This window comes from Macaca mulatta, chromosome 14, assembly GCF_049350105.2.
Source record: "Macaca mulatta isolate MMU2019108-1 chromosome 14, T2T-MMU8v2.0, whole genome shotgun sequence".
Lineage (NCBI taxonomy): Eukaryota > Metazoa > Chordata > Mammalia > Primates > Cercopithecidae > Macaca > Macaca mulatta.
Genome location: NC_133419.1, coordinates 95,658,996 through 95,686,878, shown reverse-complemented (window position 1 = coordinate 95,686,878; position 27,883 = coordinate 95,658,996). Strand labels below are relative to the sequence as shown.

The window sequence follows — 27,883 nt, the reverse complement described above, 5'->3', positions numbered from 1 at the left end:
AGAGGGAGAAGAGATAGGAAAGTGTGTAGAAAACCTATGTAATAAAATAATAGCTGAACAGTTCCCAAGTCTTCAGAGAGATACAGACATCTAAATACAAGAAGCTTAAAGATTCCCAAATAGATTCAACCCAAAAAGGTCCTCTCAGAGGCATATTACACTTAAACTATGAAAAGTCAAAGACAAAGAGGATTCTAATAACAGCAAAAGAAAATAATCAAGTCACATGTAAGAGAATTTCCACCAAACTAACAGGTTATTTCTAAGAAGAAACCTTATAGGCCAGGAGAGAATGGGATAATAAAGTCAAAATGGTTTTGTTTTGTTTTGTTTTTCAAAAAAACCCCTGCCAGCCAAGGATGCTACACACAGCAAAGCCATCCTTCAGAAATGAAAAAGAAATAAAGTCTTTTCTCAGACAAAAACTGAGGGAATTTAACACCACTAGACCAGTCCTACAAGAAATGCTTAAGGGAGCATCTGGAAACAAAAGAACAATATCTATCATCATGAAAACATACAAAAGTATAAAACTCACTGGTAGAACAGATATACAAATGAGACAAAAGAATCAAATATTATTACTATTAAAAAACTACCAAACCCAAAAGATAAACAATAGGAGGAAGAAAATGAAAATGATACGTAAAACTATCAGAAAATAATTAACTAAATACAGCAGTAAGTCCTCATCTGTCAACAGCAACCTTACATGTAAATTGTTTAAAGTCCTCAATTAAAAGATATAGACTGGCTGAATGAATTTTTAAAAAGCAAGACTCAACTATATTCTGACTGCAAGAAATTCACTTCACCTGTAAAGACACACAGACTGAATGTGAAGGGATGAAAAAAGATATTCCATGCAAGCAGCAAAAAGTGTGCAGGAGTACTTACACTTATGTCAGACAAAGTAGACTTTAAGTCAAAAATATAAAAAGAGGCAAAGAAGGCCATCATATAATGCTAAAGAGGTAAATTCAGCAAGAGAAGACAGCAATTGTAAATTATATGCACCCAACATCGGAGCACCCAGATACATAAAACAAATGTTATTAGAGTTAGAGACATCTCAATACAATAATAGTTGGGGACTTCAGCACCCCGCTTTCAGAATTGGTTAGCTCATCTAGACAGAAAATCAACAGAAACATCAAACTTAAACTTTACTGTCAACGAAATGAACCTAACAGACACGTATAGAACATTTCATCCAACAGCTGCAGAATACACTCTCTTCATCAGCACATGAACATTCTCTAAGATAGACCATATGTTAGGCTACAAAACAAGTCTGAACAAATTTTTAAAAACTGAAATTGTATCAAGTATCTTTTCAGACTACAATGTGCCAAAACTGAAAATCAGTAATAAGAACTTTGGAAGTTGTACAAATAATTAAAAGTTAAATAACATGCTCCTGAACAACCAATGGGTCTATGATGAAATTGAGAAAGATATCAAAACATTTCTTAAAACAAATGAAACTAGAAATACAACATACCCAAACCTATATGATATAGCAAAATCAGTACTAAGAGGGAAGTTTACAGCAAATGCCTACGTCAAAAAAGTAGAAAGATTTCAAACAAACAAGCTAACAATTCACCTCAGGGAAGTAGAAAAGAAAGAACAAACCAAATCCCAAATTAGAAGGAATGGAATTATAAAGATCAGAGAACAACTAATCAAAATAGAGAAATAGGAAAACATGCAAAAAGATAAATAAAATGAAAAGTTCGTTTGTTGAAAAAATAAACGAAACTGAAAAATCATTAACTAGATTAAGAAATAAGAAAGAAGATCTAAATTAAAAAATCAGAAAAAAAGGAGACAATATAACTGATACCACAGAAATATAAAAGTTCATCTGAGACTATTATGAACAACTATATGTCAACAAATTGGAAAACCTAGAGGAAATGGATAAATTCTTGGGCACATATAACTTACCAAGATTGAACCATGAATAAATAGAATATGTGAACAGACCAATAATAAGTAACAAGATTCAATCAGTAATAAACAGTCTCCCAATAAAAAATGCCCAGGAGTGGACAGCTTTACTGCTGAATTTCATCAAACATTTAAATAAGAAGTAATGCCACTTCCTCTCAAGCTATTCCAAAAAAGTGAAGAGATAGGAATTTTTTTTTTTTATTCTACAAGGCCAGTATTACCCTAATACCAAAACCAGACAAAGACACAATAAAAAAGAAAATTACAGGCCAATACCCTTGATGAACATAAACACAAAAATCTTCAATAAAATACTAGCAAACTAAATCCAACAGCACATCAAAAAGATAATACAACATGATCAAGTGGGATTTATCCCAAGGATACAAGGGTAGTTCAACATACACAAATCAATAAATGTGATACATCAACAGAATGAAGGACCAAAATAGTACAATCTCAATAGATGCAGAAAAAGCATTTGACAAAATCCGACATTCTTTCATAAAAAAATTCTCAGAAAATCAAGCATATTAGGAACATACCTCAGCATAATAAAAGCCATAGATGACAAGCCCACAGCTGACATCATACTGAACAAAGAAAAGGTAAAAACCTGAATAAGACATAAATGCCTATTTCTACCACTTTTATTCAACATAGTACTGAAAGTCCTAGCCAGAGCAATTAGGCAAGATAATAAAATAAAGGGCATCCAAATTGGAAAAGAATAAGTCAAATCGTTCCTCTTTGCAGACAACATAATCTTATATATAGAAATACTCTACCAAAAAAAAAAAAAAAAAAAAGAAATAAAAACCTCTCAGAACTGATAAATGAATTGAGAAAAATTGTGGGATACAAAATCAACATACAAAAATAGTATTTCTATATACTAATAACAAATTAGCTAAAAAAGATTTCAAGAAAGCAATCTCATTTATAATAATTACCAAAAAAAAAGACTTAGGAATAAATTTAACCAAGGAGGTGAAAGATCTCTGTAATGAAAATTACAAATCACTGATGAATGAAATTAAAGAGGGTGCAGCAAACTACTACAGGAACATAAAACCAAATACCGCATGTTCTCATTCATAAGTGGGAGTTGAACAATGAGAACACATGGACACAGCGAGGGGAATAACACACACCAGGGCCTGTTGGGGGGTGGGAGGGTGAGGGGATGGAACCTAGATGGTGGGTTAACAGGTGCAGCAGACCACCATGGCACATATATACCTGTGTAACAAACCTGCACGTTCTGCACATGTATCCTGGAATTTGAAGTAAAATAAAAATAATTTTTAAAAAGAAATTAAAGGGGATATCAAGAAATAAAAAGCGACTCTATGCTCATGGATTAGAAGAATTAATATTGCTAAAATGACCATGCTGCCCAAATAGATCTACAGGTTCAATGCAATCCCTATCAAAATACCAATAACATTGTTTTTTGTTTGTTTGTTTGTTTGTTTGTTTTGAGATGGAGTCTCGCTCTGTCTCCCGCTGGAGTGCAGTGGTGCAATCTTGGCTCACTGCAAGCTCCTCCTTCCAGGTTTACACCATTCTCTTGCCTCAGCCTCCCGAGTAGCTGGGACTACAGGTGCCCGCCACCATGCCCAGCTACTTTTTTTTGTATTTTTTTTAGTAGAGATGGGGTTTCACCATGTTAGCCAGGATGGTCTCAATCTTCTGACCTCATGATCTGCCCACCTCAGCTTCCCAAGGTGCTGGGATTACAAGTGTGAGCCACCACGCCTGGTCACCAATGACATTCTTTACAGAAATAGAAAAGCAATCTTAATATTTGTATGGAACCACATAAAAACCGAAATTGCCAAGGCAATACTGTGCAAAAGTAGCCAAAGCTAGCAGCCTAACACTACCTGTCTTCAAAATATACTACAAAGCTATAGTAACCAAAACAACATGGTATTGGTATAAAAACAGACACATAGACCAATGGAACAGAATAGAGAACCTAGAAATAAATCCATGTGTTTACAGTCAACTGATTTTTGACCAAGATGCCAGGAGCATACACTAGAGAAAGGACACCCTCTTCAGTTGTTCATGCTAGGAAAACTGGATATTCTTATGCAGAAGAGTGAAATTAGACCCCTATGTCCCATCACATACAAAAATCAACGCAAAAAGGATTAAAGACTTAAATGTAAGGCTTAGCACTATAAAACTACTAGAAGAAAACATAGAGAAAATGTGTCATGGCATTTATCTAGGCAAATATTTTGTGTAAGACTTCAAAAGCAGAGACAATAAAAACTAAAATAGACAAATGGGACCATATCAAACTAGCAAGCTTCTGCACAGCAAAGGAATCAACAGAGTAAAGAGACAATCTGTAGAATGGAAAAAAATATTTGTAGACATTTGACAAGGGACTAATATTCAAAATATATAAGAAAATCAAACAACGCAATTGCAAATAAAATTCAAATTGAAAAATGGGCAAAGGATCTGAATAAACATTTCTCTAAAAACAAACAAATGGCCAAGTATACAAAAAACTTCTAAATATCACATATCATCAAGGAAATATGAATCAAAACCACAATGAGGTATTATCTTACCCCAGTTAGAATGGCTTTTATTAAAAAGACAAAAAAAAATGCTGGTGAAGATATGGAGAAAAGGGATATCTTCTACATTGTTGGTGGAAGTGTAAATACATTACAGACATTATGGAAAACAGTATGAAGTTTTCTCTAAATATATAGGACTACCATATGATCTAGCAATCTTACCACTGGTATTTATCCAAAGAAAAAGAAATAGATATACTAAAGGAATACCTGCACCCCAGGTTTATGATGGTAGTATTCATGATAGCCAAGATATAGAATTAACCTAAATGTTCATGAACAGATGAATGGGTAAAGAAAATGTGGCACATATACACAGTGGAATACTATTCAGCCATAAAAATGAAATCCTGTCATTTGCAGCAACATGGATAAGCCTAGAGTTCATAGTTAAGTGAATTATAATTGAGTGAAATAAGTCAGGCACAGAAAGATAAATATAGTATGTTCTCACTCATGTGGGAGCTAAAAAGGTCAAGTTCATTGAAGTACAGAACAGAATTGCAGTTATTAGAGGCTAGGAAAAGGAAGGGGAAAAGAAAGGCTAGGAAAAGGTTGGTAAACGAACACAAAATCACAGGAATAAATTCTAGTGTTCTGTAGCACTGTATGGTGAAAGTAGTTATCAATAATTTATTGTATACTTTCAAAAAGCTAGAAAAGAGGATTTTGAATGTTCCCAACACAGATGAGAAGTATTTGAAGTGATGGATGTGCTAATTACTGTTTTGATCATTACATGTTCTATACAACTATCAAAATATATCTCTCCCATAAATATTCACAATTACTACATATCAACTAAAAATAAAAGGAAAGAAAACACAAGCAATCAAATGTCAGAAAGGCAAAATACCCATATTCAGATATACTGAGCAAGATGCTAGTGAAGTTCAAAGGAGATAAGAAAAAGGAGGGAGAGATTTTCAGAACACAAAATTGATGAGCTCTTTGAAAGTTTTGGGTAAACAGAGTTTTGTAAAACTATCTGAAATGCACTGTAGGAAGTAAAGGATCATTCCTTGTCACCAGATCTCAGGAAGCACATGGCCACCTGTTAGGAAGGCTGGGTTTTTAAGCCAGGCATGTCTATATTTAGTGTTGTTGATTTGTTTTTGCTTTTTTCTTTTCAGAAAAGAGAGGAAGGGACAGGAATAGGGAAATAAAGGGAAGGAAATAGGAGAAGAAAGAGAAGGAACAAGAAGTAGATGTAGCTGAACAGAAAGCCTGAGGAGTTGCTGATACATAAGGAGGGGACGGGCATCCCACCTTTGGAGCCACTGGAGTGCTACTTCAGCAGGTCTTCCAACAGGAAGTCCACCGTGACTACATACAACGGCCTGGTGTTGGAAGGGAGGATTTTGTTGTCATTGTTGTTGTTATTGTTGAGTCGGAGTCTTGCCCTGTCACCCAGGCTGGAGTGCAGTGGCGCGATCTCGGCTCACTGCAAGCTCCGCCTGCCAGGTTCACGCCATTCTCCTGTCTCAGCCTCCCGAGTAGCTGGGACTACAGGCACCCACCACCACACCTGGCTAATTTTTTGTATTTTCAGTAGAGACGAGGTTTCACCATGTTAGCCAGGATGTTCTCAATCTCCTGACCTCATGATCTGCCCGCCTCAACCTCCCAAAGTGCTGGGATTACAGGCATGACCCACCATTCCCGACCTGAAAGGGAGGTTTTATGGAAGCCTGAGGGGCAAGGACTGTAATGTATCCTCTAATTACCTTTATTGTGAGCCCTTGATATGGTTTGACTGTGTTGCCACCCAAATCTCATCTTGAATTGTAGCTCTCACAATTCCCACATGTCATGGGAGGGACCTGGTGGGAGGTAATTGAATCATGGGGGCGAGTCTTTCCCATGCTGTTCTCATGATAGTGAGTGAGTCTCACAAGAGCTGATGGTTTTATAATTCCCTGAACAAGCTCCCTTGCCTTGCCTGCTGCCATGTAAGATGTGACTTTGCTCCTCATTCGCCTTCCACCGTGATTGTGAGGCCTCCCCAGCCACATGGACCTGTGAGTCCACTAAACCTCTTTTTATTTATAAATTACCCAGTCTTGGATATGTCTTTATCAGCAGTGTGAGAACAGACTAATACAACCCTCCATGTGCTTGCCTTACTTGGGCCTTTTCTGGCACCAAAGGAGAGTAACCCAACATGCTAGCTAAGGCTAAAGGAGAGATGTATTGGTTCACATAACCAAATCACCAGGACAGACTGCACCTGGGCTGGGGATGATGGGAACTATGGGCAGGAACACAGCTAGGATGCTCCTAGCTTCTCTCCACTCTCTCTGCTTTATTTTCTCTCAGACCTGCTTCCATAATGCTGGGTCCCTGTCCACCAGCTGATTCCAGCTCTTCTGCCCGAGGGGGATTGGAACCTGGTTCAAGCTGAACAATTCTGAATGGAGGGGATGCAGAATGCCAGCAGAGGACTTTCTGCCTAACAGGTCCAGCATAGATACCTGCATGACCTGTGGTAAAGAGGAGGGGAGTAGTGAAGGAAGTAGCCTGAGCTTGCCAGTAATAGACAAGAGGTTTGGTCTGTAAGAAGACAGCAGCCCCTAGTCCAGCCATGTGGTTAAAGGCCCAGACAAAGGGGGAAGGGTGCCGGGCACCCAGGCAATGTAACAATGGATGTCCCCCAGGGTAAGTAAGCCAAAAAATGGGGACATTCTGGAGCTCTGGGTCTTGGTTTTCTATTCCTTCTTCTGAAAGTACCCATAAAAGCTTTCATAAAGACTGCAAAGCTCTTCTGAGGAACTCCAGCTCCCTTCAGTCTGGCTGTGGGCTGATTCCTTGGAGGCACTTGCCTGATGATCTTAGCAGAAGCCTCTCCATTGTAGCTCTTTTTGTTTATTTACTTATTTATTTATTTGAGACGAGGTCTCTCTTTGTTGCTTAGGCTGAAGTGCAGTGACACAATCATGGCTCACTATAGCCTCAAACTCCTGGGCTCAAGTGATCCTCCTGCCTTGACCTCCCAAAGTGCTGGGATTACAGGCATGAGCCCTGCAACACAGCTGATTGTTAAATTTTTTGTAGAGATGGGGTTTCACTATGTTGCCCAGGCTGCTCTGAAACTCCTGGCCTCAGTGATCCTCCTACCTTGGCCTCCCAAAATGCTGGGATTACAGGCAGAAGCCACTGGTACTGGGCCTCTCTGTGCAGCTTTATTAACAGTAGGATGATACCCCAGCCAGGACGATTCTCCCATGTGACAGAAGACTCTGGATAGAGTCCCAGCTGGTAAAACAATTGGACCGAATTCCAAGTTTGAAGCAGGTCCTTGCTTCATTGTGCCTCCCTGTGTATAACCAAGATACTCCCTTCTTTTCTCCTCAAAGCAGAAGTGAATTTGGCTAAAAATGAAGGTCCTTGTTCATAGCTCCTTTGCTAAGCAAGACCACATAAGCCTAAATCCAGGGCCTCCTGCCCTCACCAGTCACCAGGGCGCAGACCCTGACTCAATGCATCAGTCGCACCCCTGGGGTTGGGGCCAGCTGTCTGTAGGTTCCAGCATCCATGAAGCTGCAGTGCATCTGTAAATTCCGCCCTTCACGCCCTGACCTCATTCCCCATTTCACTGGTCGCTTGATCCTTTGTGTGTGCCTAGGAAGATTTACCCCCGCCTCCACCCCAACAAGTCGAGTGTAAACAAGTTGCTTCCTGGCCCTCTGTAGAAAACAGTGCCGATCACTGAACCATGAAAACTCGTGGTCTGTGAGTCAAGCCCGAGGAGCCACGGGCATCAGCTCCGTGCTAATGATGATAGCTGAACGGATGGAGCGCTCTCTCTGTGCCAAGGTCTGCACTGAGTACTGTTCAGGCTTGTCTCATGCTCCTCATGGGAACCTCTGTCAGAAGGGGATTGTTATTCCCATTTGATAGATGAGGATACTGACGCACTGAAAGGTTAAGTGACTGACCCAAGGTTACACAGATAGTGGAGCTGGTTTCCAACTCTCCCGGTCTGACTCCAGAGAGAGACTCTCCTAACCACTCCATGGCCGAGAGTGCATCCGTTCAGGCCATCACACTGCTGGATGTGGAAAGGATTTCATGTGGGTGGATGGATCCCTTGAGGGTGATGTCCCCTCATGTCACATCTATTAATGTCTTTAAGCCTAACAGTAATAACAATAATAATATCCATCTCAACGGTTACTGTGAATTTTAAATTAGATGATGTCTGTAAAGGGCTTAGCACAAAGCCCAGCCCTTGGTAAGTGATCTGGAATTGTCAGCTCTAAGTCCCTGGTGCGACTATGGGGAGTGGATTTGCAGTGCTTTACAATGGCTAACACAATAAAAAGTCTGCCCTATAGAATATCTGATGCAGATATGGTATGAATTCAATTGGTCAGCAAGATCGGTTGGTTCAACTGCCTGTACAGCTCATAAATCTTCTTCCCTATTTAGTAGTAGCAACATTCTGGGACTGTCTGTCTGTCTCCGTGCTTTCCTTCCTAAGGCTGAGGCGGCAGCAGTGAGAGGGAAAGAGGCTTTGGGGCCCTCAGGCTTGCACTTGGGGCTGACTTCTCCGCTTCTTGGCTGTGCGACTTCAGGCAGGCCACTTCCCATCTGCAGGCCTCCACTTCCTGATAGATGAGATGAGGAGAATGACGCCTGCCTCACAGGCAGAGGGGAGAGGAAAATGAGAAAATGTATGTAAAACTTCTGATGCTGCATCTGGCCCACAGTTGATACCACTGTAGCAGACTGTTTTCCAAAGTGGGCACAGCAGTGTTTCTGGTCCTGTGTGCTTTTCTAGAACCTTGCCATTTTCCTGTAAAGAGATGAAGCTTATCCCGTCACCCTCACCTCTCAAACCCAGGCGGGCTTTTGTAACTATCTTGGCAGTAGATGTGGCAGAAGTGAGGTTGAGTGACTTCTGAGGCTAGGTCATCAAAGGAGAAAGCTCCTGCCTTGTGTTCTCTCAACATGTCCCTTTGACATCCTGAGCAATCATGCAGCAAGCCCAGCTTCCCTGGACTATGTCAGAGGGAGCCTGAGAAGAGACCACAACGAAATGAAGATGCCCCCGGACCCCCCACTGTTCTAGCCCCTGGTCTTTGAGCCATCCCAGTGGGGCCCAGCAGAGATGAACTACCCCCATCAAGCCCTGCTCAAATTGCAGTTATAAGCAAAATAAATGCATCTGTGCATGCTGTTCCCTCTACCCTCTAGCCTCAGCCCCGTTTCCCTTCTCATTCTTCCAAGTTCAACTCAAATGTCACCTGCTTTTCTATTTCCCCATTCCTTTAGACCAACAGAACAGTCTGTACATCTCATGAGTTTGACACTAAACACCATAGTGTGGACCTTTCTTGTCTTTTTGCCAAGACTGTGAGCTTCTTGGGGGTCAGACACAGCATCTTATTCATCTTTGCACCCTTCATCTAACATAATGAGAATGTTAAACTCATGTGTGTGTCTGTTACTTTTAAGTGTGTTTCTCAGTATGAATTATTTACATCATGAATTATTTGTGATGCCTTGTACAATTTTCAAATGCTAAGATTCCTAAGGAACCAGGTGCTACTTGTGGTCCCAAGTGACCTGGATTGATCAGACTGTGACAGGTAGCGTCTCTCCAACCCTATATCTCAAAAGCAAAAGGGAACTCCATTTGACATCAGCCCTGTTATCCCTGGGAAAGATCCCCTTTATTTTCATCTGCCACCTTGCTGCCAAGAACATTCGATCTCAGCCCGATGTAAGGTCAAGGGTTTCAAGGTTGTCAAAGAAAGAGTCCCAAAGCATTTTCTGCTGTGATCTCACAATACTGGGCCCACCCCTCCTGGCTCTGCCACTGGGGGAAATCCCAACTCCTCAGTCCTGAACAATGGCTTTGTGGAAGCAGTTGGCTCATTAGACATACAAGTAAGAACATGAAGCTCTTCTGAGGTGACTTCCTGGCCAATTCAGGCCAAGCCCATCACTTCTCAGTTTACTGATCCACAGGCAGGGTAAGGTGCAGGGCTCAGAAAAGACCCAGTGTCCACAAAACTTCAGCATAGATGGCCCACTTTGCCCAGAAAGCACCAACAGGGATGCAAGAGGGCCCGCCTCTAATTGGCTCTGCTGGCCTTTCACCATGACCTTCGGAAAGCACCAAGCTCTCTGTTTGCCTTTCTCCCAGTTATGTTAAAAGGAATCATGACAGCCATCCCTAGCTGTTTCTCCCAGCAGTGTTGAGTAGCATAAAACACACACCTGTGCTCTTCAGAAGAAGCGCATTATGCACAGGCTGGGGATATTACTAAGCAGAGATTTCACATTCATTGGCCACTCATTGAATGCCCAGTGTTACTCTACAGAAAACAGGAAACAGGAGTCTGGTTTTTGTTTGCTTGTTACCAGAAGCCCTAATTTAGTGGGCTTTCATCTTCCCCTCCAGAACACTATGACGATCTTGACTGAGAGGCACGTAAGACTTAAAGAAGTGGCTGGCTTTGCAGTTTCTGCTCATTACTTGTTTATGGCTGATGTCCAACATTAGTTGTACATGCCTGACAAGTTGTACCATGTGCCCAAGCCTGAGCCTGTGAATTTAGTGGCGACGAGGAGCAGTGATGCAACAAAACATATTTGTTATTAATCAATATATAAAGTATGGACACCTAATTTTTTTTTAAAGGTACAAAGTATGGTTACCACTTCCAACTAACCCTCTTTCAGGTAAAATTAGATTGAGAAATTACATAGACTGGCAAGAGAGGAGCGCAGGGGACACCACTGGCTCTTTTGGGGAGCCCCTCTCAGTGGCTTTTCTGGAAAGGCTTGGACAAGACAGTAGATGGCCCCTGCTGGTGGCAATGGAAAGGTCAGAGGTAGAAGTGGGGGAAGATTCAGACTGGGTTCTCTAAATGTATCCAAATGTGAGACTTCCACATGCAAACTTTGCTGGGGCCTCTGTCTGCTCTACCCAGGCAGGTTGTCCACAGTGCTGTCTCAGAGCCGGGGCCTGCAGTACATGGCAGGGTACCATCAGCCAATTTCTCTCCAAATGCCGAGGGTGGCGGGGGCTTGATAGATATGTCCAGGGACCCTGGTGTACATCCTCCAACAAGGACAAAGAACAAATTGTTTTTCATACTTGTGACCTCAATTAGACTTGAAATTGGAGGCTGCATGATGCAGTGGAAACATCCTGACTTTTAGAGTCATCCAGGCCTGGGCTCAAATGCCACCCTGCTCCTTGCTTGGGTAAGTGTAGACCATAGTAATCTGCTTAGCCTCTCTGAATCTCACTGTCCTTGCTGTTGTGAGGACCAAATGCCACGGTTGACATAAAATACTTGGCGCACCATAGGAAATCAGTACACTTCCCTGCCCCTCCTCTACCTTCAGGGCAGGATCGCCATGGCATTCTGTATTATCTGGCTTCCCCCCAAGATCTGAAGCATGCTGGGCACATAACTAATTTTCAGTAGTAACCTGATGAGTGAATCATAAACTGGGCTTCTTTTTACAGGCTATTCCTAAAGCTAAATATTTGTAAAACTGATAGATGCTCTGCAAAATGAAAGTGCCAGGGACAAGGGAAAGATCAATGTCATCAACTCACTGAACAAAGTCAGACAGGACTAGGGCTGAGTAGAATTACGCCAGCAAAATGTGTTCTCTAGGCCAAAGGGTAGGGCACTGGATGGAAAATCAGCCCCTCAGAGAGCTGACAAAGGATTTCTGGATGGAAACAGGGCATTCCAGGCCAGACTGGGCTGAGCCATCAGCTGGGGCCATGGTGCTGTTGAGTCCTTGGGATCCCAATGTCATCATAAAAATCATCAATATTTTTAGTGCCTGGACAAGCGAATGGAAACATTTTGATGCGCTGGAGGAACTGAGGGCCAGCATTTGGCCAGGCCTGGCTTATATATTGCAAGTTTTGGCCTCTTTCTTAGGACAGAAAACATCTCCCCAGCTTCCCCATGCTCTTAGCTCTCCTTTATTGCTGGGGAAATGCTGTGAGGAGCTGGGTGGCAGTGCAGGAGCACCCTCGGGTTTCAGTAAGCTCCCCTTCCTCCACACAAAGGAACACATACCACCATAAACCACAATGAGAGATCTACACATGCTGCCTGGGAAACCTGCCTATGACCTATTGTTGAATGAAAAAAACAAGTTGTATGAGTAGCATGGTCTTATATTCATTCACTCATATCTATCTATTTGGTTGTACGTATCTGTAGAGGAGCCTAGAAGGAAATCCTCTAAACTTAACAGAATTAATGGCTACGTGCAGCAATGTAGAGGAGGCAGTGGCTTCTACTTTGTATTCTCCTCTGTATTCTCATTTGACTGTTTTTAAAAACAAATATGTATTACTTGCACAGTAATTTTTAAATAAAATTTTACTTAAGGAGCTCTACTTCCAGTTTCCCTGACAACAGTCAATGAACATATATGCAATAAGAAGCTTGGGAGAATTCACAGTCAGTTTAACTTTTAATGAGCATCTACTCTAGGTACAAGTCAGGGTTCCTACCCCAGACAGATGAGCTGACAGACACTTGTGTATGTAGTTCACTATAATAGGAGATGGCTTGGGGCAAGGGCTGGATGGATGCTGTGATGCACGGCACTGTCATTTTAGATACGTTACAACTCTTCTCTCATTAAATCCTTGACTCATTCAGTCAACACTCAAGCACCTGTGGTGTGCCAGGAACTGCATTAGGTGCCTGATTCACATTAATGAAAAAACAGACATGGTACTTGCTCCATGACATCTTTCAAGGAAGAAGTTTACAGAATTTCAACAACTTTCTCCAGGTGACTCAGCTAATAAGGGAAGAGGAGCAATTAATTTTGACCCTGGTGACTGGAAATACCTTCCTGAGAAAAGTGACATTTGAGCCTCACCTGGAAGAATGAGTTAGCTTTGGACAGACAAGAGGGCATCCCAATCCCAGGGACCCCATGGATAGGTGCAGAAATGGAAACAAAGCAGATTATGGACACAGTGTGGTTCCTAGAGCAACTTGAAGGTAGGGGTAGAAAGGGAAGTGGAGAGAAACTAGTCAGAGAAGTGGGCTGGGGTCAGATTGTGCAGGGCATGAATGCCACAGCTTTATCCTGAAGGCCACAGGGGGCTAATAGTGCTGTGGCAATTTCCCTCAAAAGAGTGACATTATCAGACATGCCTCTAGAAACTCGGGTTGGGGAAGAACAGTGTGGTCTAGAGGCTCTGGAGTCCGTCTATCTGGGCTTGGATCCCAGCCTTGCCACTCACAAGCTCTAGGACTTTGAGCAAGAAGCTTAAATTCCCTACTTCTTAGTTTCTATCCATCAGTACAATGGAGCTATAACAGTGACTGTAAGAATTCAATGTGCTAACACAGGAAAGGTTCACAGGAGGTTGGGTGCATAATAACAATGAATAAACGTCACTATTACTCTTGCTTTTCTGGTGTACTTGTCAAGAGTAGAGTAGGATGAGACAGTAGGCAGAAGGTTACTGTAATTGTCCATGTGAGAGATGAAGTCTTGAACTAAGGCCATGGGGATGGAGAAAATAAAAGTACAGAAGCAACGTGGGAGGGTGGAGTGGGCAGGAACAGGTGACCGACCAGCTAAAGGAGAGAGTAGGGGAGGAGCCCAAGGTGACTGGGGACCCTAGCAGAGATGACTGAGTAGATGGGGCAGAAGCAGAGCCATGAATATGGAAGGGAAGGCACCAAGGTTCAGGTGATTGGGAAACCAGGCATAGATGCCTGTCAGGTACAATTAAGAATTTCTTTAGACTGACAGACACTTCCATTTTACAGTCAGCATTCCTGGACCACAAGCTCTGTGGCTTCAGTGTACTTGGGGAGAACCAAGGGCAGGTCCCCAGCCCCTGTGTGGACCTGACACAGCTTCTGCCTGTTGGTCCCTTCTCCACCATGCTGCCTACCAGGTGAATGTTAATAAACAAAGTCTAGCAGGTAAAAATTAAGTATACATCTCACAGACCAGAGCCACTGATCCTGCCTGTCTGTCCAGTATATGACTTTGGCTGAAAAAAAAAAAAGTTGCATTTCCAAAAAGGGCCTCAATGTTTTTTTCAATTAGCCATCTGCTTACTAATTCTCTTTAGAGCGATTAAAAACAAATGCAAGCAAACAAACCATCAACACACACACACACACAACTAAAGTCAAAGGCAACAATTCAGTGCAGAGAGAGAGCAAAGGCTTTAGAAATGAGCAGGCCAGGCTTCTACTGCAGAGCCCAAGTGCACACTTCACTTCTCTTGAGTCTCTTTCCTCATTTGACATGCAGGGGTAATAATGTCCCATAATAGCTACCTCTGGGGTTCTTAAGATGAAATATTATTCCAAAGCCAATTCAATAAAACTTAGATCCTGCCTCCCTTGCAGATTTAGAGGCAAAACCCATCAGGACACAAAGTTAGGCATTGTTAGTTTCTAACAATAGGACTATAATTCATATTACTGTGCTTCAAAGCACTCAACGATGTAGTCTATGATCCTTATATTATCTGTATACATATTATGAGTCTCCAAAAACTTGGGGAGAGTCACCCTTTGATGGAACTCCACATCAGATACGGAGGGCTTCCCAGGTTCCCATAAACTCCAAGTTCAATTTTAAAAATCACCTATATATCTCCTAATATTCTAAAAAGGGAGGAACTTTGAAGATGATAGACTCACCAAGTGAGGGAGTCCTGGCTCACTTGGAATGGTCTTGGGATGTCTGCCTGCCAGGAACAGAGGCAGATAAAGGAAGCACATCAAAGACACACTGTCACGCTTGATAAAAAGGCAACAGAAACAGTAAACCATAACGACATTCTTTAATGACAGAAAGCTTCTTTTATTTTGACAACACAGAGCTTTAAGAAAGGAATTTCGCTGCTTCTGGTTTATTTCCCGTTTGTGACCTAATTCCTTATCACCATGAGCCTGGGCAACTTAAAACACATCGCTATCTCTTGCGGTTCCTGAGGCTCCAGCCCAGCAGGCAGAATGGAAGCCAGTGTTCCTTCAGGGCACAGACGTGTACCACTGGGAATGACTACACAGAACTGCTGGGATTGGGAACTTCTCTCCTGGGGTGTACAAGGGGCCAAGAGAAAGGTCGGAGCTCAGGGGGTGGCTCGCATGATGTACACACGTGGGATCAGCGTGGGGAGGCGACAACTCAGGTCCTATAAACCCTAAACACAAATGCAGTCCTCCAGCTGTCTTCCCAGAGTCATCCTGACAGGTGGAGGCTGGGGAGCTGCCAGGGTGCATCTTTACATGAACTGAGTCATATTTGCATGCACGCACAGAGATGGCGCTCCCTGCAGAGGATTCCTCGGGGTACAGGCAGGACAGACAAGAAGCCAGGCAGACAGGAGCATGAGCTGTTCTGCCTCCCAGCATCCACCCACCTTGCACGTGCAAGTGCCTTGGCTCTGCATCAGGTAGACCTGGGTTCAAATCCCCGCCCTGCCATCTTTTGCACATTACTTTCCTAAGGTTGTTTGAGTTTCAGTCTCCTGGGGTTTAAAGTGGGGATGATGACGAGGTTGTTGTGTGACTGAAGAAGATAATGCATATAAATCACACCGATGATTACTGGGGGGCTAGAGATGCGTCTTTCATGCTCCCCCAGAGCTCACATCAAGGAAGCTTTTCCTATGCCAGGGCTGGGGGTGGGTGAGGAGGAGAGAGGCTTCCACTGAAAAGGCATGACCACAGAATAAACAGCAGGCACCACCCTCTCTTAAACACAGTGATCCCGGGGAGGGGCCTTCATGTGGATATTCTCATGAGTCTTACTCTGTTCTGCTTCAGTCCCCGAGGCTCCTGGCCTGAATTTCACCCACTTACCATGTGACTCCTTTCCACCAAAGTCCCGCTTTTTTCTCCTGTGACCCCAAGACGCTAACATAACAGCTCCCATCTCCCATTTCCATCCTCGGGCTCAGAGGCATGGCTGACTCCAGGCTGCCTGGGTGAATTCCTGAGACAGAGCCAGTTTACAGTGATCATTTGCAGGCTCTGAATTGAGGAACCCCAAAAGTGGACACTCACATGTGATCAAAGTGGACAGCCAGGCCCACAGTCACCCTGCATTTCCTTTCTCCTTATTTGTCTGGAGGAGCCGGGAGTGGGCGGCCTGCAAGCCGCGGTGGTCTGGATGATTCATTTCCTCTTGAGTCAAGAGCTGCGTGTTGGTGTCAGCGTGAGGCCCACAAGCGGGGAGCCGAGGGCCTCTGAAGCAAAACACTAAGTGGATTACAACGAAATGAAACATTTATTGAGCACCAGTTTATAAGTTCTTTAAGGAAGAAAAGAGCAAGCGAGAGGGAAGAGCCGTTTTGCCATTTCATCCATTTATTATGTACAATATTAAGGCACAAGTTTAAGCAGCAAAGAAGAGGAAAATCTTTGGCTGACCAACAGCATCAATATTTGCTGTGGGGGACAGGCAGTGTTCTTGGACTCCCCACACTGGTACACAGACCCATCTGGCTGTACGGCCACGTACACCACCCCTTAACACAGACTGGCAAAACGTTACAGCCGGATACCAGCGTCTGCTGGGAAGAGCCCGGCACGAGCACGGCACACTGCCACCAAGCACAGCGACACACACACACACAGAGTAGGTGGGAGGGCAGCGGCACTGGGACGGCTGAAACCGGTGCCCACGCTCGCCCTTGTTTCACAGAATTTTACACAATTCTGTAAGTGCTCATGGAGGAGGAGGCTCCCTGTTCCTCCTCAAAAGGAACAAAACAAAACAAAACAAAACTTTGATTCAAATAAAACCAATGTGGATATATTTGCTTACATTCCGTTTTGTAATAAATACTTACAGGTGTCTCTATGTGAACAGACTCCTAGGCACAATCACATGTAAACACAACACCGGGCATCCAGACTTTGGGAGCTGATATAAGAAAATGCTGTATATGTACTTCAATATAGAGGGAGCAGTATTCTAATTCTGTGAAGAAGCAAAGTTTCATGACAAAGAAACACCCCAGTCACATCGTAACATGACAATAACATGCACTAAAGTAAACACAGTTTTACAGAATACCTACCAGATGTTTATATGAATGATTATGCACTTACGTCTGTAGTGTATGCAGAGATGTGAACACATAGGAGGCATGGCCAGAGAATTGATTTTTAAAATCGGTGTGCTAATGAGGACGGTCCTCCCTTGAAGCGGACACTTTGAGAGGCTCTGAGTCTAAAAACTCATTCCAAGAAAATTCTTAGGGATTTTTTTTAGAGACAGAAATGGTGTAACTTACCTTAATTGCCATCTTTATTCATCCAACTGTGCTATCAAGTACTTGAGATTATTTCCAGAACTTAAATCCATCCTCAAAGGAGGAGGATTTCTCATCTCTAAGGGGAAACCAAAGGAACGTTACAAGCCCCGAAGGCCGTTCTGGTAGAAGAGTTCCCAAGATCTTTTTACTTGGCAGCACTATAGTCAATCAGCACATAGTCTCCCAAAAGACACCTTTTAAGGAGGGCGGGGTGAGATGAAACACTTTGATCTTCTGTATGTTAAGAAAAGAAATTCCCACAAACAACCCTATAGTCATACCTCATATGTATGCACTCACTTATACACATGTCTTTATATACCATTAAATTACTAAGTGAGAAAAGGGTATACTACTTAAGAGAAAGAGGAAAAATTGCTCGTTTGTTCCAGGAGAAATTCACTTACTGAAATGCTAACTTTTGCATTTCCCCAGCCGACCAATTTCTGGTAACTTCTTAATTACTTTGCCTATCTCCCATGGAGCCACAAGTCAGAGGCAAACTCATTAAACAATCGTCACATCTAATGAAGACATTTTAAACACTTTAATTACTTAAACAACAAGAAAAGAAACATTTACAAAGCATATACCAAGGCTGTCTCAGGTTTTAGGATGTGGAGAAGCCAGTGGTAGGCTGGATACTCTCTGGCTACTTAAAACCTTACCCATTTAAGAACATTTGTGGGATCCCACTGACCATGGCCATGGTACTCCTTTGCTTAAAAGGAGTGCAAGATCATTCAGGGAACACAGAGGAGCATGCTCCACTTACTCCAGTGTGGACACGGGCAATACTCTGGTTTTGAAAAACACATCTCTTTGCTCAGCATAACTCCCTGCAGTGAAACCATGAGCCCCCTGCCTCAAAAGCTCTGATTATCCAATCTATTATCCACCGCTTCGTAGGTCCCCAGCCTCACCTGAGGTCTGTTTCCCTAAGTCTCTGGGACTCAGGCCAGTGGGGAGGAAGAATTTCCCACTCTCTCAGCACCTGGCATGAAGGTGCTGCAGCCACCGCATCATGAGAGTGCACACCCAGGTGAGAACAAACAAGAGGAATGACTGGCTGCTCTGCACGGGGCATTCTGAGCACCTCCTTCCTGAAGCACTGAATTCTGTGTTCCGGGTTCAGAACTAATTTGGTGCAACTGTTTTGGTATCCATGCCAAGCCTTGTGGAGTCAAACTCATACATGAGTGCCAAAGAGCAACCCCAGAGGACTGCACCCAGAAGGGCTCCCATTGCCTGCTCTCCCAGCCAAAGCCTGAGGGGGGCCAAGGCAGCCCTGCCCTGCGTGCATGGTTAGAACATGCCGAACTCCACAGTGCCACTGGCTGCCAGCCTCTGGGAGGCAGAGAAAGTGCTGAGAGAAGAAAATGCTAAGAAAGGGTTCTGCACATGCTCTGAAAGTTTTGGAAAATAATGTGTTTTTCCTGGCAGCATAGCTATATGGACCTGCAGACAGGAATAGTTCTTAGGTACAGAGGCATCTACTTAGTGAAACTCTGGCGTCAGAGACCTGACTCCAACTTCTCCAATTCCATATACTCTCCTGGCAGCACACAGAAACTGCCAGACAACACAGTCAAGGGTGAAGCAGAACAATGCTGGAATACCTTCCCGTGAAGCCGGAGCCTCTCCCCTTCACCCTGAGACAGGACCCTCAAGTTCTATAAGCAGGCTCCACTGGGAATGTTTGAGGTCCAGGTCTCTGCAAAGTGCAGAAGTATCTTTTAGGTAGAGTTTAGAGCTGTGCTTTTGGTGGAACACAGTAATTTCCATCTATGCCTGGCATTTATAGGCGATTCTGGGAGTTCTGGGCTTAGGCCTACTTCTCAGGCTCTGAGATGTGTGAGAGCTGTGTGTGTGCACCCACGTAGGTACATGTGCACGCGCACATCACAGACAGGGACAGAGACTGCCAAGATGCAGCGCCGCATGCTAGAGGCCGTACAGCCACGGTCTACACGCAGCGCCTCTCCAAACTTTGTTTTAAATCATCCTGGCTTCTCCTGGCTGTGAGATTTCAGGAAGGGACTTAACCTCTCTGAGCCCATTTCCTCATCTGTGAAATCAGAATAATAAACTCACCCCCTGTACTCCAGATGGGTGGAGGACTAATTAAAAGGTACTTGCCACACTGTTTGCATACAGTTGGCGCTAGAAAATATAGTTGCATTATTTTTCTGAAAACCTGTTTGAGATAGTGTGAGCTGCCCAGAACTCAGAGCAGGTGCTCAGTATATGGCCAGACTTCAGGAAAGCTCTAATGATGAAAGTATTTAGTGCCCTGGCTTGGCAGGAAATTTCCCACAGAAGGTGGCATTTTAAAGCTAGAGATCCCGTTCTTAAGGAAGAGTCTTAGTAGGTTAAGAGGAAAAAAATGTTGTCAAAGTCCACAATACAATGCAGTTGAAGCCCTGAAACATGGCCATGTGTCCATTTGTATTCTGACAATGAAAACGCTTGGCAGCTCAGGTGGACCTTGAAAAGCAAGCAAGTCTGACACCTGACTAGGGCAATGAGGTGTCTGGGGCATGAAGACCAGGCTTCGGGAGAAACGGCTGGGTATCTCACTCTAACTTGCGTCTAAGGGAGGCAGCCCAAGTTTGGGGTGGCCTAGACCTGATGGTAGGGGCTGGCAGAGCTGACTTACCTTCCTATCTCTAGACATTTTACTTTCTGGTCCATCCCCAACATACACTGGGGTCAAAATGTCCTTAAGAGAGTTAGTTGCCATCTCCTAAGCTCATCTCCTATGAAATGTGGTGGGAACAGAGATTAGGAAGGGATCTCTATGCCCTCTCCCCACCCATGTCCATCCTCAGTCCTTTCCTCAATGGATGAGGCCTCCTGTGCCCTCTTCCCACACCCTAGGACATGGGGCGAGCTCAATGCTCAGCCTCTCAGAGCTCCTCAGTTTTCCCATCTGCACAACAGGTACTCCGATGCTCAGTGAGAGACTAGAGGAGGTGATGAGCAAGTGGCACAATGTGCAGTGCCTATGGCAAAGCAGAGTTCCAGAGGGCCAGTTCCCACTCCTCTGTCATACTGGGTGGCACAGAGTCCGGCCAAAGCCACTGATTTCTTCCCTCCCCTCTCCAGCCTACACCTCTTGTCTTCCTTCTATCACCTCAATTTGGGGAGGATATAACTTCACCAGGGTTACACACCCAAGAACAGTCCTAAAATAAGCTACCCGAGCAATGTTTCCTGAGTAGCACTGTCTTGAGTGTTTCATTTAGAAGGTACTTGGAAAAGGTACCCTCCTTTCTTTCTTCCTCTAAGCAAGCATGAGGAAAGGGAACTGGGAAAACACCAATCCAGCTGACCTGGAGGGACACAAACATCAGGACCCTGCAGGAGCATCTCTCTGATGGCCTGATGAGCTTCTCCTCTTTTCTAATCCAGCATCTCCTAGATTTGTAAAGGAAGCCAGTGTCAGAATAGTTGAATATGCAATGTCACAGCAGAGGTCTAAGGGACCTGCCACCTAACACACGCCTGCCTCTTTTCCATGGCACTTCTGTCTCACTTTGAATAAACTGCTTCAAAACTGAAATCCTGAAAAGCCTGACAACACTGTATATACACTGGCCTGGTAGGTTACAAAAGAAGTTCACAACAGAGGCAAGCTAGTGCCATGGAGGTCTGGGTGCTGATCGAGAGCAAGCAGAAGCGTGCGCAGGGGTGGAAAGAGTGTGAATACGCTCATGAGCCTCAATACAAGAAGGTACATGGGAGCTGGTGGGATTCTGGAAACCACTGAGACAACTGTCTGTAAATTGTCATCTGTTTCCTGGAGTGCTGTCCTAAGTCTTCCCCAACAGAGCAATGGAGTTTGGAAATGTCAAGCTCCTTGCAAGAGAGCCGATGTGAGAGACAAAAAAGCAAGTGCCACGATCTTAATGCAAGATGTCACAGGGACCCATGGAATCTCCTGCCTCCTCAAAGCTTGCTTAGTTCACAGTCAGAATGAGGTTCACAGCTGCAACCCAGCTATGCAAAGGTGAAGCAGCCAGGAAGCGGCACATGGCTTTGTCCTACTGGTCACTATCAAACAAGCAGGAATGATGACAGTTCAGGTACTGCTCTCATAAATCCCATACCTAAGGAATTCTGCTATGTCTTATTAAAAACAAAAACAAATGAAGGAACAACAAAAAATTAAAGACCATAAAGCAGAGACAGAGATGAACTCAGAAGTTAGGATGGATGAGGACTGAGATCATAATCCATCCTGCTTAGACAATACTGCAGAATTCAGAAAAGCTAAGAAGCCCAATCATCTCTTAGAAATCCAAACCAAACAGGTAATTAGGTGAAGACCAGCTTTCATATCCCCCTCGCCCTCCATGCTTCTTCTCACTGCCACACTCACACACACGGGACACCCCACGGTTGGCACAAGTCACACTGCATTATGCCAAGACAGGCTCTCAAGATTTCTTGGAGGCTCTTCTTAAACCAAACATGCTAAGAGGCAAGGAGAATGGGGGGTATTCCAAGGAGGATCCACATTTGGGTTTATCTGTTTATAATCAGAGAATGGGGATACACAAGCCCTCCCCAAGAGATACATTTTCTGTACAACGAAAAATTCAATTTCCTATTTCTTAACTTTGTTTGCAAACCTACACGCCTCTCTCCCTTCCACTATGTGTAATAAAATCCATCGCATTCTCTTCTATCTTCAGTCATGTAGGTCTCCTGTTTTTGTGTTTAACATTTATAAAATGTGTTCTTATGAGTCTGAAATCTTTATCAGTTCAAATCATTCCTGATTTCCCACTACAACCTTCTAGGTCTTTCTTCTCTGCCACTTTCCTTGTTTGTCAATGCTCCGTTCTGAAATTCCACAGGGATGGCAGTTAGATGAGGACTTCCATCATCTCTCCGTCAGGGAACTCAGGCTTGTGCAGCAAGCTGCTGACCCGGCCTCTGTGGTCAGGCGACTTCCCATGGCCAGGAGAGTTCTCTGCCAAATAGAGGGGAGACATCAGCTGCCCATTCCTCAGGAGGGGCACAGGCTTTCCAGGCTCTCTAAAATGGACCCACGTCCAATACCACTGCACACCCAGGATTCCCACCACAGTGCATGTGAGATGATCCAGCCCACAGCGGGAACACACAGAATGACTGGGCCAGGATTCAGACACAAATACAAACCAGGATGGTGATGGCAAAGGATTCAGAGGGTGAGGATGATAGTGGGACTCTGTACAGGGGCCCCTCACACCCTTTACTCAAAACCATCAGGCGCATATTCTGAGCCAGGCACTTTTTACATGTTCTCTGGCTTACTCGCAAAAGAATTACATCTTTAAAAAGTGACAACATTGTATTTACTTGTCTACTTTGAAAAGTGAAAATAAACAACCCTCTTGGAGGAAACAGTTAACTTAGGCCCCACAGAGGCTGCGCCTCCTCAAAAGAATTCCTGAAAAGGGAGGTGCCTATGACCATGATTAGCACAAGGCCAGGTTTATTCTTACCCAGGACACTTCGGGACTCACTGCAAAGCTCACCTCTCCCAAGCTGTCTTCCCTTAGATATTTTAAGCAGCTCGTTAGTCCTGGCCCAACTGCTGTGTCACAAGTTAACCGACTCTGCAGGTCAATCTACCTTCTCCTTCCATCACGATGTCCTCCACTGAGGCCAGAATCCCTGGCAAGTCAGAGCCCTGAAGGCAACAGTGAACTTGTGCCTTTGATGTACCTGGTACCTAATTCTGGCTCCCAAACATACTAGAGGGCATTCAGTCCCTCAGAGGGTCTGCTGTCACTCCTTCCGGGGAAGGGTTAGTTAAAAAGCATGCACTGCCAGGGCAGTCTCAAGCTCTGCACTCATTTCAAATAGTAATAAACCAGATGTGTCTATATGCATATTTATTCCCATAATAAGAAAGGGCACACATACATATCCTAAGTGCATTAGGAGAGCCACACTCATAAACATCCCCACAGAGTAAGAGCTAATGGGTGCTCCTGCTTCCTCTCTAGCTCAACAAAAGATTCTCTTAGGCCAGACAGTTCCACAGTTTTCAGGGGCATCAAGGTGGGGTAGCCCACATACCCAGTTTCTCTGCGGTGCCTTTGGCCGCTGGGTGTTTCAGGACAGGGCTGTGAGCAGGGGTCGTGCTCAGCCGGCCGCGGCTGGGGAGGGAGGCCATGTTGGGCCAGAAGAGCTCGGTGCTCTTGTCGGTCTGTGTGCTGCTGTCCTTGCTGCCCGTCTTGGCGTGGGCACTGCTGGCTGCCGTCGTGGAGGCTGTGGAGGACAGTGCTGAGCTGGGTGGGGGTGGCGGCAGTGGGGCAGACGCGTGTTCATGGTGCTCCTTCCCCAGCAGCAATCCTGAGGGCAGAGAACAGATTTTTCAACGACATTCTTTTTTTTCCTTTTTTTTTTTTTTTTTTAAATCTAGTCTTGGAGGTCTGTTCCTTGTTGACTGATGACTGCTTCATTCATTCATTCATTCATTCATTCATTCATTCATTCCCCAAGCATTTAATAAACACTTATTACAAGCCTGATAAAATACCAAACACTGAGAGAATAAAAAATGAAAGACCTAGTCCCCTTCCTAAAAAATTGTAGGTTTTTTTTTTTTTTTGGAGTGGAGAAGTAGTTGTCAAGTAAACTGATTATAATTTAATATATAAACTGTAGGATACAATTAATCACAGGGTGGTATGGACGAACAGAGAAGTGCCTAATTGCCAGCAGGAGGGATAGGGAGGTTCCTGCAAGGCTTTGGAGAGACCATGCTTGCTGTCCCCAGCGTGGCCCAGAAGGGCTGGCCTGAAGCATGGCAGTGTGCTTAAGAAAAGCTACAAGGCTTCCCCGGTCCTAGACATGTTCCCATTGGCTTGCTGCTCTTCTGAATAGTTCGCAATTCCACCCTACTCCTCGTAATGGATGGATGCTCCCCTACAGGCTTGGGTTCAAAGATAAACATGCTACCTGCACATTTCTGCAGTGGAACTGTAGCCTCCCAGAAGCAGAAAGCCAGCCAGCCAGCCTCCTAGGAAAGGCCACTTAGCCCTCTCCTTACCCCCTTCCCCAAGAGGAGTGAGGCTGGGGTGGGGAAGAGGAGACGCTGGCTATGGAAATGGGAGGCGTGGTGTGCACAGGTGTCCATTTTCCTCAGAGCCTTCCTGGAAAGCTGGGCGGGAGGATAACTTTTTATTTTTAAATACAGCACACCTGCAGGAATGTGCCAGCACCCTAGAACGCTAGCCTATAGAAAATGTGGTAAGCACAATCAAGTATTTGTCCTCTTATCTGGTTAGATAGCCAGCAATTCATCAAGTCTCCTCGCCAGGGCTGTTTTAAGGTGCCCATTCAGAACTCAGGGCAGTTCAGTTTGTCGAGAGCAGTGCTTTTCAAAATGCAATGTGCATACCAATGACTTGGCTATATCGTTAAAAGCAAGACCTGATCCAGCAGGCAGGGCCTGGGATTCTGTATTTCTAAGAAGCTCCCCGATGGTGATGGTGCCACTGGCCCACAGACCATGCTGAGCAGCAAAGGCCTTCACCTGTCTTTCCACATCACCTCACTTCATACTGCACGTCCTTCCTGCGAGGCAGGCCTTATCCTGTCTTACAGAGAAGGAAATGGAAGCTCAGAAAAACTAACATCTCACAGCTAAGAAGCAGCAGAAATGGGACTCAAATCCAGCTGTGCCTGACTTGGAGTTCAACCTACGTTCTTTCCACTTCATCGCCCAGCCTGTGGAAACTCCAGAGTCTGCAGGATGTCCTCGTAGGGAGTGACAGGTTGAGTAAGTCACTAGCCAGCTATAGCTCCTGGGAGCCCCTGGGCAATTGGGAAGGTATATGCTGTCACCTCCACCTCCTTCCAGAGCCCATCAGGCAAGCAATGGTGACAACATGTGGGGAACTGCACAGTCACTTATGAACCTGCCTCAGCCCCTGGGAGAGTCCCTCCCTGTGTTTGTGACATGTGGACACCAATGACAACAACGAGGAGGAATATCAATGCAGGAAACACAGCAGCTCTTCCTTTAGACAAGTCCTCCGGCTCCCAGGCCTGGTTTAGACATGCCACGTCCTAGGGGATACAGGCACAGACACCAGAGATGCCTGCCTGGCTGCATGTCACAAACAGGGGACTCCCAGGGAGGTTTCTACCAGAGCTGAGCAAATTTTCAAACTCCTTGACCAGGCCTGTCTCAGCATTGCCTCCTGGCTCTCTTGCTGGGCTGGGAGCTCAATGTCCTTGGGACAGTCTTTGATGATCTCAGCTGCTGTACACACATGTCTTCTTTGAAGCGTATTTCCTTTGGGGGCAGGGGCTGCTGAAGCTACCAGTGGAGGAACTTCAAACAGAGATTCTGGCTGGGAGCCTTTGATCCCCCCAACTCTCTCGGGTTCATATGGAAGCTCTTATCCCCTCTGGCCCAGAGCAGCCCATCTCCTCTGGGGTCCTATGCTGAGGACAACTGGCTCTCAGCTGCACAGAGAAACGAAAACATGATCTGATGTGGGGAAATGCATCAAAGAAGGGCCAGACCCCTGGAGAGGCCAGAGTGCAGGGAAAGGGTGTGGAGGACCTGTGTGTGGGCACGCCACCTGCTTCCCCTCCAGCTTGGCTAACCCAGCCAGCCAACAAGCCCACCTGCCCCCAGGAAACCTACTCCTGGCTAAGACCACACTTAGAGAATGTTCCTCAAAATTCTGCCCATGCAACAATACAGCAAAAACTTATCACCCCCACCTTATGCGAGACAGCACTTCTTCCAATGTCCTCTCCCCATTATCCCATTCTTCCCTCCCATGCCCCATGGGGTAAAGCAGGCAGACACTGTCCTCCCTTTCTAGACATGGAAGCAGAGGTGGAGCCGTCATACAACTGGTCTAGAGCACAGCCAAGTTCAGAGGTGTGAGGTCTCTAGGCTTTTCCATGACAGCCTTTTGTGTTACAAGGGTCACCTCAACTTATAACAATAATAGATAATTATGATCTGAGTCAACCCATGGCTAAGAGCTACTCCAGTGGTGCAGTCTTTAGAATGTACACAGTGCTTCCACATATCTCACTGAATTTCTATAACTGAAGTATGATTGATTTCCCTCCCCACTTCACAGATGAGTAAACTGAGACCAGGAACTATTCAGGGACATTTCCATGTCCCATGAGTGGCAGAGAAGCTGTCTGATCTTGCTTTTCCAATCATGGCCTGACAGAGGTGTGGGGCCCACCTATGCTCCCCTTCCAGGTCTTCTCTTCCTTCTTTTCCTCGGCCAGCTGGCTGCTGGTAAGAGAGGTCTGGCGAGAGTGTGTCCCAGTAGCTGCTGCTATGGATGGAACGGAGCGGGCAGGACGTAGGCTGGAGGAGTCTGTCTTCCCAGCATCTTTACGAGATCGCTGCTGCAGGACCTTAATCATAGCATCTTTCTCTATGATTTTGGCATGGAGATTTTTAATACTGTAAAACAAAACAAAACAGTCTTCATAAAAAGCCACTTGGCTAGAAAAACTTGAAACATTTATCTCAGGCTGTCCCAAGGACTTTAATTGTAATTTAGGGATAGAGGATGAAGCACAGTACGAGTCTTCAAATGTTGGTAATCTCCAAATTGTTAAGACAGGTCTTTGGTCATAGGTCAAAAGAGTACACCCTTCTCTGGCACCTTGGGAGACTGGGACTTCAGGGAGGTACGGTTAGAATGACTGGCCACATTCCTGGACCGAAGTGGGCTGGGGACCATATTTAGAGGGTCTAGCATTGGCGGCGGGGGCTGGGGGTAGGTAGGGGATAGGGAAGCATAAAAACTCTAAAGCCTCAAACAGGGTGAGCTTTCAACTAAAGTCAATTTCTCTATTTTCTAAGAAAAAAGAACCAAGATGAACAGGTCCTCTGGTAGAAGACGATTTTTCTGGAAGAATGCTGAGTTATTTTCACAACTTTGATAGTAACTCACTGAGCCTGTCTATCAATGGCTCAACTACTCAGCCCTATTTTCACATCTGCAAAATACGAGGCCTA

At 44.7% G+C, this 27,883-nt stretch overlaps 1 protein-coding gene across 10 annotated transcripts in view; it reads right to left on the bottom strand.

Annotated features, from left to right (window-relative positions):
• Positions 1-16,897: 16,897 nt before the first annotated feature.
• AMOTL1 (angiomotin like 1) overlaps positions 16,898-27,883 on the bottom strand; it is a 173,964-nt gene continuing 162,978 nt past the window's right edge. For all 10 annotated transcript variants that reach the window (XM_028833914.2, XM_015115492.3, XM_077964218.1 and 7 more), the window contains 3 exons: positions 27,096-27,322; positions 23,947-24,222; positions 16,898-22,849 (listed from right to left, as the gene is read on the bottom strand). In XM_028833914.2, the coding sequence (XP_028689747.2) occupies positions 22,743-22,849; positions 23,947-24,222; positions 27,096-27,322 (610 nt within the window). In that variant the 3' untranslated portion in view covers positions 16,898-22,742. The remainder of the gene's footprint in view (positions 22,850-23,946; positions 24,223-27,095; positions 27,323-27,883) is intronic.